At 37.3% G+C, this 17,767-nt stretch overlaps 1 protein-coding gene across 5 annotated transcripts in view; it reads left to right on the forward strand.

Moving 5' to 3' along the window:
• The window catches only part of DYNC1I2 (dynein cytoplasmic 1 intermediate chain 2), a 53,768-nt gene extending 36,335 nt beyond the window's left edge, over positions 1–17,433 (forward strand). For 3 of the 5 annotated variants that reach the window (XM_037139517.2, XM_037139516.2, XM_037139520.2), the window contains 7 exons: positions 60–206; positions 559–672; positions 986–1,119; positions 1,985–2,129; positions 13,020–13,160; positions 14,940–15,065; positions 16,782–17,433. In XM_037139517.2, coding sequence (XP_036995412.1) covers positions 60–206; positions 559–672; positions 986–1,119; positions 1,985–2,129; positions 13,020–13,160; positions 14,940–15,065; positions 16,782–16,895 — 921 coding nt within the window. In that variant the 3' untranslated portion in view covers positions 16,896–17,433. The remainder of the gene's footprint in view (positions 1–59; positions 207–558; positions 673–985; positions 1,120–1,984; positions 2,130–13,019; positions 13,161–14,939; positions 15,066–16,781) is intronic. The other 2 variants (XM_037139519.2, XM_037139522.2) reach the window with 1 other exon arrangement.
• The last annotated feature ends 334 nt before the right edge of the window (positions 17,434–17,767 follow it).

Consider the following 17,767-nt stretch of genomic DNA (forward strand, 5'->3'; position numbering starts at 1 on the left):
ATAACTTGTCAGGCTTCTATCATTTTAATCTTAAGTATACAAATATTACTTATTTGCAGTCAGCTGTGATGTCTGCTACATTTGCAAAATTTCATCCAAATCTGGTTGTTGGTGGTACATATTCAGGCCAGATTGTGCTGTGGGATAACCGTAGCAATAAAAGAACTCCAGTGCAAAGAACTCCACTGTCGGCTGCTGCACACACAGTAAGTAGAGAGGTTACTTCCTTAGACTTCCGGGCTCCTTCACCATTAAATACTTAGTAGTGTCCATCAGAGTTGTCTCAGACTGTGTTTCCTTTGATGTATGAATTCATCATCATTTAGCAACCAGGGGCAAAGGCTTTCTTCTGTATTTTTGGAAATTTGTTTTATTAGAAACTCATCTTTCTCCTGAGGCAACCTTTTGTTAATCAACAAAATAGCATTAACCCTCACTTTAATGCTGTGATGATACAAGACTGTTTTGATATGAAATAATACCTGTGATCATGGAGTAAAACATTGTCTTAGTTTTTGGTAAAATAATCTCAGAAAACCTTAATATTTCTTTCTCCAGCATCCTGTGTATTGTGTAAATGTCGTTGGAACACAAAATGCTCACAATCTGATTAGTATCTCTACTGATGGAAAAATTTGCTCCTGGAGTCTGGACATGCTTTCCCACCCACAGGTAGGCTCATCCGTGGAAAACATTGAAATTTTGAGGCAATTGTTGTTATTGTTCAAGTCTATGTAAACCCCAGCTTATGTTTTTCAGAATGTTTTATAATGGTATTATGGTAACAGTTCATAAACCTAACCATGTGTTAAATATATTGATTGCTTGTTATATATATATTTTTCCAACCTGGTTCATTGAATCAAAGACAGTCTATGTAAGTATATAATAAAAGAATTGTTTATAGACCAATTAACACCAGAAGTTTTTTAAAAATTTAAAATTACAAGTTTACAAACTAATCGCCTTCATTTTTTCTGTGCAGGATAGCATGGAATTGGTTCATAAACAGTCAAAGGCGGTGGCTGTGACATCCATGTCCTTCCCTGTCGGGGATGTCAACAACTTTGTTGTGGGCAGTGAGGAAGGCTCTGTGTACACAGCATGCCGCCATGGCAGGTACACGTGAACCAGAATCCGCAATTATTTAAAATTCTCCATTGAATAATCTCATTAAGACAAATTGCCCCTTGTCTAAGGAGAAATCTATCCCCGAGCACTATTATTTGTGACAAATTATTTGAGGTCAGGTATATAAAATTTAAACAAATCCTTTTTAAAAAATGAAGTGCTATTCTGGGTGCTGATGTGTCCTGAATGTTGAGGGCTGTGGTGTGCTGTGGTTTGTGTGTGTGTGTGTGTTCCCAGAAGTCAGTAGTAGGACATGACATTCAGCAATTACAGACACAGTGTGCACGTGCCACACACTGACCTTTAAAATTGTAAATAAAATTTTCAGTCATTTTCCCATTTTATTTGGACGTGGAGCTTTCGTCTGTCCTCTTAATAATTGTACAGTAATGTCACGGACACATTTTAAATTGACTAGTATTTCTCCTGCTGTTTAATCTGTTTTGAAATTGTCTGGCTGTTCCTTATCAATTGCTTCCTTAAAAAAATTGAATGTCCAGTTTTGATCTCAAATACAGATCTCCTTCCCTTCAAAGCTTTTGATTTGAGAGTAGCTCAGATTTTCTCTCTTACATGTAGCATCCCTTTGTCTCTATTTCGCCACCTCAGATATTGGACTTTTGATTTCTGTCGTCAACAGCGTGATGTTGATGATTCCGAATGTACTTACTGCTTTAGTTGTGCTGTCAGACAGAGTAACACTCAATTTGAGTTATTCTGATGTGTTATGAGTACAAAGTTAAGTTTATTGAAATTATGTTAGAAAGTCTAATATATAAATCGTAAAAATAATGTTTTTGTAAGTGGTCATCTTACAACAGATTTCTCTAACATTTTCACTTTTATGAAATAGCAAAGCTGGAATCAGCGAGATGTTTGAGGGACATCAAGGACCAATCACTGGCATCCATTGTCATGCAGCTGTTGGAGCAGTAGACTTCTCACATCTTTTTGTTACTTCATCATTTGACTGGACAGTAAAACTTTGGACAACTAAGGTACCTAAAAACACACGTCTGCTCATTTGCTTAGGTTTCTGACACAAGGTGGTGCTCTAATACTACATAGGAAAGATGAAAAGCTTTCTAATAGCTTAGCATGATTAACCGATAGGTCAAATCTGATAAGAAGTTATAAACCAAATGAACTATTATTGGAGGTTGTAGTTTTCATAGAAGTGTGCTGACAAATATGGTAACCCCACCACACGGAGCCAAAGACCAGTTTTCCCACCAGTTCAGGCTTTTCAAGCATAGAACTATCTACCCTGCACTGAGTTGGAGAAAAAGCCTCCGAGCATCTGACATAGTGCCTCACATAGCTGTCACAGCACAAAAATCATACATTTTTCTCTTTGGAGAGCTTTTAGAGACTTGTTCAGAACCACAGTGTTTCACAGAGCTGATGGAAAATGGAGAAAAGACAGATAAAAACTGATGTACACTAAGTCCTGTATGGTAAGGCTACACATAATAAACTTGAATCATTAAGAAAGTATATAAAGTAATGGGTGCTTATATATATTTGTTCTCCACAATAAATAATTTAATAGGGGCTTGGGTTTTTTGTTGTTGTTGTTTTGTTTTGGTTTTAATAAGCTTTAGTTACTCAAAAACCCCACTCAGGTTATAAAGTGCTTGCTGATTCTCCAGCAATTCCAGATACATGTGACATGGCCCAGCCTCAGTGAGAGTCTCATGGCAAATCCAGCTTGGGAATGTTACTTTCTGTGATAGGCCTTGTAATTTCATTTGACTCTAGTTTATTTTCAAGATTTTATTTATTTTTAGAGACAGGAAGGGAGGGAGAAAGAAAGGGAAAGAAACATTGATGTGAGAGAGAAACATTGATTGGCTGCCTCTCATAAGCAACCCAACCAGGGACCAAACCTGCAACCCAGGCATTTGCCTGACCAGGAGTTGAACTGGCAACCTTTCACTTTGTGGGACGACACCCAAGCAGCAGAGCCATACCTGTCAGGGCTGACTCTATTTTAAAATTAAAAGCCTTGTCTGTGCTGTCTTAACTTTTCTGCAGTGTTACATTGTTGCTTGGGAAAGCTGTATCCTTGGAATATCAGGTTACATTTGAATTAAGTTAAATTTTAAGCTATACTTTTCATGTTTCCATCTGCCCTATCCTAAACATTGACCTTTTAAATGATTCACCATGAGACAAAGTTCAGAGACCTTACTTGATTCTTCCAGGTTTTTTTTGATTCTTCAATTTTTTTTTTTTTGAGAAAACACAGTAGTCTTAAGAGATATTCTGTGCTTACAGTGAACTTATATTTGTTAATCAAATACTGGCTTCAGAAAACTGGGATGAGCTCACTGTTCACTATTATCCTTTTATGATACTTTCTTTCAGTCTAGTACCAAGTGAGTTAGAAAACTTGATCACATCTAAAAGCTTGCCTTTTAAAATCAAGCATTTTCAGGTTTGACATTATCACGCAGAAAAACAGTACTTACCTTAAGTCTAATAAAGAAAACATATAGAAAAGTGTTTAACTCAGTGTCTAGCATGTAATAGGTACTTACCAATGTTCAATTTCTCCTTTTCTCCTTTCATGGGAATCAGACAGCATCTGAATGCAGTGGTCTATTTTCTTTCTTGGATCATTCTCGAAATTTTGTTCTTTTAATGAGTCCTATTCATATATGACAGGAAACCCCCCAAAACTCGGAATTTATTTATAAAAAATTGTGTATTCTTACATGTTTAAAACTTCAGTCACCTTCAAAGTACTCCCCATTTGATGCAATAACCCATCAAGACATTTTTTCCACTGCTCAAAACAATTTTTGAACCCGTCAGTTTTGATGCCTTGTAGTGGTTCTGCCTCTATTTTTGTTTCACCTCTTCCACATTAGCAAAATGTTTCCTTTTGAGGACTCTTCATTTAGGAAAACAAAAAAAAGTCTCTCAGGGTGAGGTTGGTTAAACAGGAGAGGGTGGGTCACAAGGATCATGCTGTTTTTTGGTATGAAACTGCTGAACACTCAGTACGGTGTGGGCAGGTGTGCTCATAAATAACCCATCATGAAATGGGAAAATACATTGAAAGGGTCTTCCAAAAATTCGCCAAAGCTGAACACAGCCTCTCACAACAATGCCAGCTGGCCCACTGATACAGGTGGGTTCCTAGAACACTCACTCAGTGGGGAAAGCTTGTACTACAAGGGGACCACCCTCCAGAAGATAATTTGTTTTTGTAGGGTTCCCCCCTTGTAGAATGGAAAAGAGAAAGAAGACTCCCAGAAAAAAATGCATAATCCAGCTAGTAAAACCGAAGGAAGATACAGGACTAGAAAGATAAAGCCAACTTTCTTTCTGCAGGCTGCGAGTAGCAATGGTCCTTTATATAGACACAGAAGACATTACATCTTTCTTAGTTTTTTGGCCAGCTTCTTTTTTTAATAATTGAAAATAATCTGTAGATTTGTTATTATTTTTAATATCTCAGGGCTTCAGTTTGCTAGCCTTCTGTTAGCTTTAAATTTGAAGCTTTTATTCTGACATATATAACTAATAGGACTGGAAAATGAAGGGTTCATCTCACCTAAACAAGAACAGAACTTATATCTGTGAAAGCAGACTAACTGATGTTTGCTTTTGTGGTACCGCACGGTTGATTGGCGGTTGATTTTTTTTGTTCTTATATTTTGCTTTATTATAACATAAAACCATCTCTGAATGACAGGCAGGCATATCTCTTTCTGGGCTAGGTTTCCTTCTGTAAGCTTCATAAAGAAGACTTGTTTATTCATTCAATGATTATATTTATCTCTCCCCTGCTCCCTGCATTTATGTACCGCTCAAATGTTAGTGGCCAAAGGACTGGCCAATGTAGAACAGGGTGTTTTTATACATGCCCAAGGACCCTCTAAAACTTTATCAGAAGAATTACTTTTTATTCTAACTGTTCTGCACACAGTTCTGCATGAAGGCTGGAACAGCAACAGTCTGCTGAGTAAAATGTTTTTATTTGCCAATATGTAGCTCCCAATGGCATTGTTTTGTTGTTGCTGTTTTAAGATTTTATTTATTTAATTTTATAGAGAGGGGAAGGCAAGAAGAAAAAGAGAGAGAGAAACATTGTTGTGAGAGTGAAACATCACCTGGTTGCCTCTCCTACGTACCCTGAACAGGGCATACGTATCATGAACAGGGACCAAACCTGCAACCTAGACATGTGCTCTGCTGGGAATCAAACCCATGACCTTTCACTTTACAGGATAATGTCCAACCAACTCAGCCACACTAGCCAGGGCCTCAGCGTTATTATTATGATCTTAGATTTATACTTCAAGGCTAGTTGTGTTGCTGGTGTTCGTTTCTGCCCTGCCCAACAACCTGATGGTGCCTATGTGCTCTTTAACACAATGGTTATGAGTAATGGGCAGGTAAAATTTTTATATCCTCTTTTTAAAAACGTCGTTTCAATTTTATTTTAAGCTTTTAAACCAGTATCTTTACATTTATGAATTTAACCGACTTTTTAAATGTTTTTCTTCTTTGTCTCTACTTAAAAGTAGAGACACTTAAACACTTTTAAGTGTTTTTGGACCCTGGGAATTGAGCCCCCATAAACTGGAAGGATGAATCATTAGATATTGCTGTATCTTTGTGTCCTTTAAAGATCAGGCCCTGCCTCTGTAGCAAAACAAGAGACCTTCTTTTCCTCCGTTTCTGTAAGTCCCCTAAAAAGTCCATAAAAACATCAGTTTGGCACTGCCTCAAATTTAAAGTAATCTATTTTTGTAGTCAGCTTCTAAATTTTGCCTAGTTAGGAATTTACAACACAGTGAAAGAGTTCTGGATCATCAAACTGTTTTCAGTACTTGTTTGAACTTAGTGACTTTTACTAAAGCAGATAAAGATAGGTGATTTTCACATTTTGGTGAGGTTAAACCAACCAAGACATTGCTTCTAATATATATGGGGGATTCAGTTACCTTTTCAAAATACCAAATTTGAAAAATTACAACAAAAAGCATTTCTGCAGGCTTAAGAAGTGGTAGGAAGAATATGTGAAGAGTAAAAGTTTCTTGACTGTACTCTGAGGATTCCATAAGAACTTGACCTAGTAAATTAAAAGGTAGACCTGGTATATTAGCTTCATGTTCTATTACTTTTAACTGTACTTGTTACAGGTTACTCTTAAAATACAAGGTTTATCTGGGGGACAAACTATTTTAATGTATACATGGTATATTCTAGTCTCAGAACAATGCCTCTCAGAACCATATTTACCATAAAGTGACAAAATTAAGATTGTTAATGTGGTAATTTCTCAGAATTGGTAGTTTTCAGACTTTTGTAATCCGTATGCACCCTAAAAGTTTTTACAATCTGATATCTTAAACCCCCTTCCTGTTTTAACAGCTTACCTGTTTAACTCTCAGAGAATACAACCATTGAAATAGGGTAAAGATTTTGGAATAGCAACTAGGCATGTATTAGAGAAATTAAAATGAAAAAAATGTTTTGAGGTTGGAGTGTTTCTTGGGGAAGCCTACTGACCGTTGGACTCGGGCAGCATTTACCATAGTAAGTTGCTGCTAACCAGTTTCCAGCCTGTCTTACACATATTTAGAAACTCAGTTCGGTCTGTCACTAGTGTTGACTAGCTAGGGAGTGCTGACTGGAACTAACAGGTTCCCGAGACACTGATACATTGCAGAAGGTCAATTTATTAATTTACAATGAAGAGTAACTGCCAAAATGCCCAAATACTCATGCTGGCCTCACCAATTCATTGTTTCCCTGTAGACAACCCACATGGGAAGCCAAATTATAATCAGAAGATTGCTTAGTGAGCAAGGAATTGGAACAAAAGAAGCTTTCTAATTTGAATGTTTAATGGCATCAAGCAAAGATAGCCCGATTCATTCATCTTCACATAGAGACAGTCTTGCCATGGGTGGTAATTCTTAGAGTACACTGACTGAGACTTTCTCCCTCCTGGCAGTGCTTGCATTGGGCACTGTCCGTGTTTTTCTTGTAAGACTCTGCTTCTTTGTATTTCCATTGTTTTTAATGGACACATTTCTCTTCAAAAAGGTAGTATCATCAGTCAGGTTATAAAGGAGGTATTTCTGACCTTGGAGTCATTTCTTTTTAAAGAGGATCTGTTTATTTCTGTTCTGATCCAAGTGAGGACTTATTTCCTGGTTCCCTTGAGAGCACCTCACTGTTATGTTCATGTACTTACAATAGGGACTCTGGTTATTAATTTCAATCTACCTAGTTACCCCAGAAAAATACAGAATTACTATATTCATTTCCTAGGGATGCCAGAACAAATTATTACAAAATAGGTGGCTTTAAACAACAGAAATTTATTCTCATAGTTCTGGAAGTCCCAAATCAAAGTGTTGGCAAGGTTGGTTACTTTGGGAGGCTCAGAGGGAGAATCTGTGCCTCTGTTCCATGCCTTGGTTCCCCGCCTCAGGGGGTTGCCTGCAGTCCTGATTCTACCAGTGTGTAATTTACCAGCAGCACGCGAAAGTTCCCTTAGCTCTGCATCCTTGTCGGCGTTTGGTATTTTCTGCATTTCTTTTGCAATTTAATCATTCCCATGAGTGTGGTCACATTATATTGTACTTTTAATTTGCAATACCTTGAGACTAATGAGATTAAGTACCTTTCCATTTGTTTATTGCCACTTTGTGAGGTGCCTGTTCAAGTCTTTCATCCATTTTTCTATTGATAATCTCTTCTTTAGACTATGTAGACCAGTACATATTCGTAGAGTTAAGCATGTGAACATGATTGTGTATAACTTCTCTTTTAAGTCTGATGTCTCAGGACCATAAAACTGCCTGAAAATTGGGGTATTCTTGAAGCAATATACAATCACCTCAGGAGTGACAGACCCTTACTGTGGTGGTTCTTAATCATTGACATGCATCAGAATCGCTAGTGAAGTAACAACAAAAACACTGATGAAGTGCATTGAGGGTGAGGCCCTGCATCTGGATTTTTACAAAGCACTACAGATGATTATGATGCCCACTGCCTCAGAGTGAAACTTCATTTGGATTGTTGCCAAGGAGAATGATAAGAAAATAATGATCTTAAAAGGGGAAAAGACTTTTAGTTTCTGTTAATTAAATTTTATTAAAAATGTATTTTCCTAATTACAAACAAATATTAATTTTTGGATATTAAGGTAATCGTGCTGGTCCTGGCTGGTGTGGCTGAGTTGGTTGGGCGTTGTCCCAGAAAACGAAGGGTTGCCAGCTCAATTCCCGGTCAGGACACGTGTCTGGGTTGGGAGTTCAGTCTTGGTGAGGGCTTGTAAGAGAGATGGCCAATCAATGTTCCTCTCTCACATCGATGTTTCTCTCCCACTCTTTCTCCTTCACTTTCTGTCTTTCTAAAAATAACTAAATGAAATCTTTAAAAAACAAGATAGTCATGCTATTAACATTTATTGTGATATCTGAAAATTTCCAATTCGTATTTTTAAACTTTTTTTATCTGCTATTTTCCAACTGAATTTTTTAATTGTTGTTCAAGTATAGTTTTCTGCCTTTTACCCCCATCCCAGCCCACCTTCCCCCTCCCTCCCACTTCCACCCCCCTCTTGTTATTGTCCATGAGTCCTTTATACTTGTTCCTGCAAACCCTTCCCCTTTTCCCCTGAAATTCCCTCCCCTCTCCCCTCTGGTCACTGTCAGCTTGTTCTCAATTTCAGTGTCTTTGGTTATATTTTGCTTGTTTGTTTGTTTTGTTGATTAGGTTCCAGTTAAAAGTGAGATCTTATGGTATTTGTCCCTCACCGCCTGGCTTATTTCGCTTAGCATAATGCTTTCCAGTTCTATCCATGCTGTCGCAAAAGGGTAGGAGCTCCTTCTTTCTTTTCTGCTGCATAGAATTTCATTGTGTAAATGTTTAAACTTCTTATTATGGAAAATTCCAAATAGATATAAAAGCAAAGAGAAGAGTATAACTATCATGTTTGAAGCAGGATCCAAATGAGGGCTATATATTTGCAGTTGACACACCCTTGAGCCCCTCTCTTAAAATAGGGTTTTCTTTCCTCTCTTCCCTTCTTGCTTTTTCTTCGTTGTTAAAGAAGAAACCAGGTTGGTTGTTCTATTAGAGTTTCTCACAGTCTGGCTTTGCATTCTTATGTTATTGTTCATTTTGTTGTGTATAGTTATAGATTCTTTATACTTCCAAAGAAAGAAGCTTGCCCTCAAGAAGCACTTGGTATCTATCCTCTACGCCTTCTGTTAATGTCTCTTCAGTATCTTTGGTCATCTGAAGGTCATCCTATGATTATTTTCCACGGGTGCATTTTTCCCATATTCACGAGTCTGTCTGGTTATCAAGGTCAATTCTGCTGTATATAAAATCCATGATTTACATTTTTCTTCAGTTACAATGAATATGTTATTCTATTGCCTTCTGACAAAAAGCATTATTGTCAAAAAGTCTGGTGAAAATCCGATTTTTTTTTCCTTGTGACTTGGTCTTAAAAAACCTGGGTGATCAAATGGTCTTTTTCTTTTTCTTTAAAGGGTCGATTGTCCAAAATACACAGGATACGATCCTTCAACATGTAGTTTCAAGCTGTCTTGTATTTTAGGCCAACTCTCTTGAATTACCATTTTTAAATTCTGTTGTAGTGCTTCGGCTCTTCTTCCGAGGCCGTCATTTTAGCATATCTTTGCTAATCTTTGTTTATCATTTATCTTTTTTAAACTTTTAATAAAGTATTTATTTATTTATTTTTAGGCGGAGGGGAAGAAGGGAGAAAAGAGAGGGAGAGAAACATCAATGTGTGGTTACGCTCGTGCACCCCCTACTATGGACCTGGCCTGCAACCCAGGGCATGTGCCCTGACTGGAAATTGAACTGGTGACCCTTTGGTTCACAGGCTGGCACTCAGTCCACTGAGCCAGGGCTATCTCTTTTTTTAAAATAACTGTTAATGAGATAATTCATATACCATAAAAATTTAACTTTCTAAAGTGTACAATTCAATGGTTCTTAGAATATTCACAGAAGAGTACACTATCTAATTGTGGAACATTTTCAAATTTCAGAAAGAATCCCTGTACCCATTGGCATTCATTCCTTGTTTCCCCTGCCCCAGCCCTTAAAACAACTAATCTACTTTCTATTTCTTAGGAACTTCTTATTATACACAGTTCATGGACATTTCATAGAATCATGCCATATGATTGGCTTCTTATCATGACTAGCTTCTTTCACTTTGCATAATATTTTCAAGGTTGTAGCCCATGTCTATACTTTATTCCTTCTATGGCTGAATGCTATCCCATTATATAGATATAGCACTTTTTGTGTTCATGAGTTGATGAACATTGGGTTGTTTCCATTTTTGGTTATACATAATGCTGCATACAAGTCTTTATGTGTATATATATATTCATTTCTCTTGGGTATGTACCTAGGAGAAGAATTGTTGGGTAATATGTCACCTCTAATTAGCATTTTGAGGAACCGTTTTTCAAAGCAGCCACTCCAGTTTACATCCCTCCCAGCACTCTGCGAGGGTTCCGATTTCTCACAGCCTCACCACCAGCACTCATAATTACCTGTCCTTTATAAGATTACCTGATATGAAATGATATCTCATCGTGGTATTGATTTTTAGTACCCTAATGTATAATGATGTGGGACATATTTTCAAGTACTTAGTTGCTATTTGTAGATCTTCTCTAGAGGAATCTATTCAAATCCTTTGCCCAATTTTTAATTGGGTTATTTGCCTTTGGTTAATAAATTATAAGAGTTTTAGATACAAGTCACTTATCAGATATATGATTTTCAAATATATTCTCTCATATAAATTACCTTTTCACTTTCTTGAGGGTATTGTTTGAAGGCACAAGAGTATTTAGGGTTTTTGTTTTGTTTTTAATTATTTTATTGTTGTTCAATTAGAGTTATCTGCATTTACCTCCCACTCCCCCCCCAACCCGTCATCCCTACCTCCCTCCCCTGCTGCCACCCCTCCTTGGTTTTGTCCATGTGTCCTTGATAGTTGTTCCTGAAAACTCCTCCTTTCCCCCCATTATCCCTTCTGGTTACTGTCAGATTGTTCCTAATTTCAATGTCTCTGGTTATATTTTGCTTGCTTGCTTGTTTTGTTGTTTAGGTTCCAGTTAAAGGTGAGATCATATGGTATTTGTCCCTCACTGCCTGGCTTATTTCACTTAGCATAATGCTTTCCAGTTCCATCCATGCTGTTGCAAAGGATAGGAGCTCCTTTCTTTCTGCTGCATAGAATTCCATTGTGTAAATGTACCATAGTTTGTTGATCCACTCATTTACTGATGGGCACTTAGGTTGCTTCCAGCACTTGGCTATTGTAAATTGTGTTGCTATGAACACTGGGATGCATAGGTTCTTTTGGATTGGTGTTTCAGGGTTCTTAGGATATAATCCCAGCAGTGGAATCACTGGGTCAAAAGGCAAATTCATTTTTAGTTTTCTGAGGTAATTCCATACTGTTTTCCACAGTGGCTGCACCAGTGTGCAATCCCACCAACAGTGCACAGGGTTCCCATTTCCCCACAACCTCTCCAACATGTGTTGTTTGTTAAGAGTATTTAGTTTTGATGTAGCCCAATTTATCTACTTTTTCTTTTGTTACTTGTGCTTCTGGCTTCCCATCTAAGAAACTATTGCAGAACCCAAGGTTGCAGTGATTTCCGCCTGTGCTTTCTCTTAAGAGTTTTACAGTTTTACCTCTTATAATTAGGTCTGTGGTACATTTTAAGGTAATTTCTGTGTGAGGAAGGAGGGCGTCCAACTTCATTCTTTTGCATGTGCATATTCAGTTGTCCCAGCATCATTTGTTGAAAAGACTTTTGCCATTTAATTGTCATGACACCCTTATTGAAGATCTGTCATGATAACCCTGTGCGGGGATTTGACTAAGGTACTCTTTTGTTCCCTATTGTCTCCTAGTAAAATGAGTTTTCCTCTACTGTTGGGAGGGAGGGAATGGGTAAAGATAGATTTTCTAGTTGCATTGTCCAGGTAAAAGCTCAGTCTTCCGTGTTTTTGTGAAGTGGATATATGTCTTTATCTATCTGAGATAATGCCTTTTCTGTTGCTCTTCACCACGTGTATCTGAACCTTCTCTTTCCTCTGTCCCTGTTGTGCTGTATTCTACAGCTTGGATTCTGCTCCTAGCAGTTTTTCTTTGGTGAGACTTTGTCTTGAAAGGATGATTTGGTTTGTTAATTTTGAGAGTTATAGGACTAAGACTGCACCATTAGACCTTACAGCACACAGAATCTGTTTGCATTTGTTTATAAGTGGAATTGTGCCAAACTCCCTCACAGTTTCTACTGCTCCTCTCAGACTGGCTCCCATGCTGTCCACTGAACATCTGCTATTGACTATGAGAGCCTCTTCTGGTCTCTTCTTCAGCTTTCAGAAGCTCTCAGGCCTCCCCCCAGGTCTCCCCTCACAGATGCTCCTACCCTGCAGGACTTGCACTTGCACTTGCTTACATTTGGAGCTTTGTCTCCTGATTTTGGTATAGAAGTTGTCTGTGAATCCTTGGTTTTGTTATGCTTTGTCTGGGTTTATGAAGATATTTAGAGGAGATTCAAAGACTACAGTGCCATTACTATCATCTTTCCAGAATCCTTGCACTGAAAAATGTTTTCAAAGCACCATCTATTCTTTTTTTTAAACAATATGGTGTCTATAAGTTAAAAAGAAAATGGAATCCAGTAGTTGATTGTTAGTTCCATAACTCCAGCTAATTTATAGTGGAACAAATTATAGGAACTTTTTCTAAGCTGAGTTAAAGATCATAAAATGTTATTGTACCTGTTGAATGTGTCATATTTTGACTGTGCTAAGAATCAACTTTTCCCTTTCAGAATAACAAGCCTTTATACTCATTTGAAGATAATTCAGATTATGTTTATGATGTGATGTGGTCACCGACCCACCCAGCCCTCTTTGCTTGTGTGGACGGCATGGGGAGGCTAGATTTGTGGAATCTCAATAATGACACAGAGGTAAGCAGGAAAATCACACGAGTTGCACTGAAAAACAGAAAATTGGAGATTTATTGAATAATTTGTGGAAAATCTTTTCATCCCATACAATGTAAAAGGGCTCTGTGAGTGTATCATCATCACAGAAACACAAATAAGCTTTGTACCCTAAATAATAAACAGCATGCTTTGCAGAACTGAAGGGAGGAGTAATGTGGTGAAGAGCACCGAGGCATTTCCTTCTACTTCTGAAAAGCACCATGGTGTCTCTCGTGTCCTGGCAAAGTCTCATTCATAAAGCAACAGGAAAATTTTTTTATGCATAGACCAGAAAGCAGAGAGTTTCAGACTCTTAAAGTATGTTAACCTTACTTCTGACTTTCTCAGTTCTCTCTTAGCCTTGATAGAATTGTATAACAGTCTTAGCCCTTATTTGAATGAAACAAGGATGTATTTTGAGGACTTGTTCCATGAAGGAGTGAAAACATTGTTACTATTAACATAAAATGAATATAGAAACCATCAAGTTTCTTAATTGCTATACCAAAATCACTTGTTGGCAATGAAATTTAACTGCAGCTAGTATTTATTTTTATCCATGTGTATTTTTACCAGCTTAGAGAGGCTTAAAGATATTCTTAGAATTCTCTATTGCTTCGTGGTCGTAAGAAGTGATGTTAGCAGTTCTATCAGTAACGGTTGAGGAGAAAGCCTCCTGGTTGCTTTCCCACATCTCTTTATATTTGTGTTCAAATCCCTTGAAGTAAAATAGTTGGTTATAGAGGGCAAGGAAGTTACATATCAGAAATGTAAAAAAAAATAACACTATGCTAACTACTAGTGCTTTGAGGAGCATTCACATGCCGCTAGGAAAAGATACTACGTCCTAGCTAGATGATTGGGATTGATTGCACATTGCTGGTTGTTACAGTGGTACCAGTTCTGTTTTCTTAGTTTGGGTTTTGGTGTTAAAGATTTGTGGCTACAATTAAATTTGTACAATACAATAGAGGAGATCCTCTATGAATCATTAACTCCAAGAATAATCTTAATTATAATTTCTCTGTGTAACAGTTTTAACATTCTGGGAGGTTAAATTTGTCATTTGGGGATGACTGGTGTCAATTAGATGGATTATTTTTAGTCATTTCAAATTTTTTAAAAAATGTTTTTGTGCTCTGATCTGAGTCAAATACTGAATGTTTGTTCTGCATGTGGTAGGTAAAACTGGTTTTCTTCAGCACAGGAGAGATAGTCAGATTGCGAGGGGCTGGTGCCGCTGCATCAGGGCCATCGTTCTCCCTGCCCCAGACAGTTCATGCTCACCAGGGGCTTGGGGGAAACCCATCCTGTACTTTTAGTGTGAACTCTTCCCAGGAACTGTGGGTCAAATCACAGGTTGCAGCCAACCGAGATGCAAGCTACAAGAGTAATTCCTGTCCTCCAAAATTGAAACATAATGTTTATGAGGGCCTTTGGAATTTTTTCAAACAGGTTGACTTCTTAAAGAAGTTAAAACAACAAAGAATGCTTTATTAAAGAGATCTTTCTAAAGGATGTATCCAGTCACATGAGAATTTCTTATATAAGCTGTTATTTTCCCCAAACAATTTTTGAAAATTGAGTATGATATCGTTCATAATATATCACTGAACAGGAAGAAGGTTGGAAAAATTCTTTATCTATGTTCATCTTTTTCTTTTAAAATGTAGCCAGATTGAAAGAAGAATTACTGTTTTACATGTTTATAGAAGGCTTGATGAAACTTCTAACACCGCACTGCATTTTAAATGACTTTAGGTGCCAACTGCCAGCATTTCTGTGGAGGGTAATCCTGCTCTTAATCGTGTAAGATGGACCCATTCTGGAAGAGAGATTGCTGTGGGTGACTCGGAAGGACAGATCGTTATATATGACGTGGGAGAGGTATGGAGCTCACTGCCTATAATTTTGATACATCTGTTTAGCTTTCACAGTGTAGTAGTAACCCTATCTTTGGGGCTAAAACTTGTCCTTGAGGTTCATGAATTTTATAAACTATATGGTTGTAAAGATAATACTTTTCACCGTCAGAATGACACTGGAGATTAATTTTCTTTCTAAACTGGATGTCCTATGTCCCCATACAACAGATTGTCAGGGTAATATCATATGTTGGAAGTACCTTGTTTCTCGAAGTATGCATTGCTAGAAGCTAATAATTTTTAGGCAAAATAAGAAATTTGGAGTTATAATGGACTTTGGAGCTTTACAGAATTGACATTGAGATAAGATTTTGTTTTTCTGTATTCAATCATTTGTTTGGGCCATGCAGTAGAAATCAAAAGTAATGTTTTTGAGGGTTATCTGATGACATTGCGAAATGTGAATCTTGTCTCTTGAGCTTGTTGCAAAACCGTATCATTGAATCCAACAGGCTGAGCTGCATTTCTCTTATGAGTGCTTGGGTGGGCTGTACACAATTATCAGGAGCAAGTTTCTGTTTTTCAGTCCTGGCTAGTGTCTTCTCTGTTATGTCTTATGATTCCCATCTCTCTGTGCACTCTGAGGCCTCTAAGCAGTTGGATCTGGAGAGAAGTAGATTGAATCATTTAGAACAGCCAATTGAACTCTCTGCACAGACGGAACTGCTGTATCCGCACTGCCCAATATGGTGGTAGTGTGTAGCCACATATGGCTGTTAAACACTTCAAATAGGGCTAGTACAGCAGAAGAACTGAATTTTAAATTTTATTTAAAGTAAATTAAATGTAAATAATCACATATGGCTGGTAGCTACCATATTGGATTGGATATTATCGTCCAACTTAATCTGATCTTTTTTAGAAGCAAGCATATTCATTTACCACAGTGAATGGTTTGTGTCCTAATATGCCGTATTCACATTTCTTCAATATTATTATAACAATTATCAAAGATTTTGGCCCTGGCTGGTGTAGCTCAGTGGATTGATCATGGGCCTGTGAACCAAAGGGTCACTGGTTCAATTTCCAGTCAGGGCACATGCCTGGGTTGCGGGCCAGGTCCCCAGTAGGGGGCACGGAAGAGGCAACCACACATTAATGTTTCTCTCCCTCTCTTCCTCCCTCCCTTCCCCATTCTCTAAAAATAAATAAAATCTTTAAACTAAAAAAACTTTTTTGGTCATTGGACTTGCTTAGTGAGCCAAAAGCATCACAGACCTCTTTTCCCATGTTGCCCTTAATGCATCACTAAAGTGGGAAGAGGTAAGCCTACCTTCTGATGCAGGGATTAAGATGTCAAGAGAGGTTATCTTATGCTCCAAACCAAAATAAATACTTTTAAGAAACAAGCTTTTTGAACATGCTTGAAAAACTATTTCATACTAGGAATGGTGCAAGAAATAAAAAATTTTAAGATATTTCTCTCCACCAGCAAAATTCATGAGATAGTGCCTAGGAGTTACAGTTACAGAGCATCATTGTTGTTTTCTCACACTCCACAAACACTGTCTTTTGTTTCAAAATATTGTATATCATGTTGTAATCCCTGTAATTATGGAAAGGCCATTAGGGTCAACTATTGCTTTTTAATGGAAAAATTATTTGAAAACAAACAATAATAGTAAGTAAATTGATCTTTTGTTTCAGAATACATAAAACATTGTCTTTCTTTTAACAGCAGATTGCTGTTCCCCGAAATGATGAATGGGCACGGTTCGGCCGAACACTTGCAGAAATTAATGCTAACCGGGCTGATGCAGAAGAGGAAGCTGCTACCCGAATTCCTGCTTAGCTTCTGAAGAGATGATAGGTCGCCCTAGTGGATTTGGAGAAGACTCTAAATAGATCCTAAGAGTATTTGCATGCTTCTGTCTAAATGATAATTAAAGGGAGATTTCGTGGATTAAACCATGGATTTAATGCAGCAAGCAAATGTTATTATGTCCCTTTTTATATATAACACGCATCTTGTTTGGGATTTGTGTCATTTTTAATATAGCTGATTGACTTTGCTGAATGCAGCTGTTTTCAAATTCTTATACACAGGTGTATATTTGGGATTAGTTTTTCTTTTGAATTCTTTTCAACTTAAAACACTATACAGTTATTTCTAAAGCACAGATTAAATAAGTTCTTCATATTTTTAAATCATCATAATTCCCTGTAATACTGATAATGTTCTCACTAACCATAATATGTAGGAACATTTGTTTATTTTAGCTATAGCCTGCATACATCTATCCAAGTTACATTCTAATATCCTTTTTCTTCTTTATAATTCATGTGATAGCTGTCTATAAATAAAAACAAATATGGTTTAACTTTTCAAATTTTCATAAAGTGTCTTTTTTGTATCTTTAAGTTCCTGTTGTAAGTAGCAACCTCAGATGTTAGTGCATTTTGTCTAATATACCAGACAGTATACTGTAGACTTCCCAATTTGTTGTGAACTGACGTTTAGATAATGTCAGTGAAAAACATTTCTCTTGCATTAACGTTTGCTTTGCTCCCTAATTTTTTAAAATATATTTTATTGATTATGCTATTACAGTTGTCCGATTCCCCCCCTTCATTTCCCTCCACCCTGCACACCCCCTCCCACCCACATTCTCCCAGTTTTGTTCATGTCCATGTGTCATAAGTTCCTTACCTTCTACAGTTCCC

This window comes from Artibeus jamaicensis, unplaced genomic scaffold, assembly GCF_021234435.1.
Source record: "Artibeus jamaicensis isolate MK-2021 breed Jamaican fruit bat unplaced genomic scaffold, CSHL_Jam_final contig_391, whole genome shotgun sequence".
Taxonomy (NCBI): domain Eukaryota; kingdom Metazoa; phylum Chordata; class Mammalia; order Chiroptera; family Phyllostomidae; genus Artibeus; species Artibeus jamaicensis.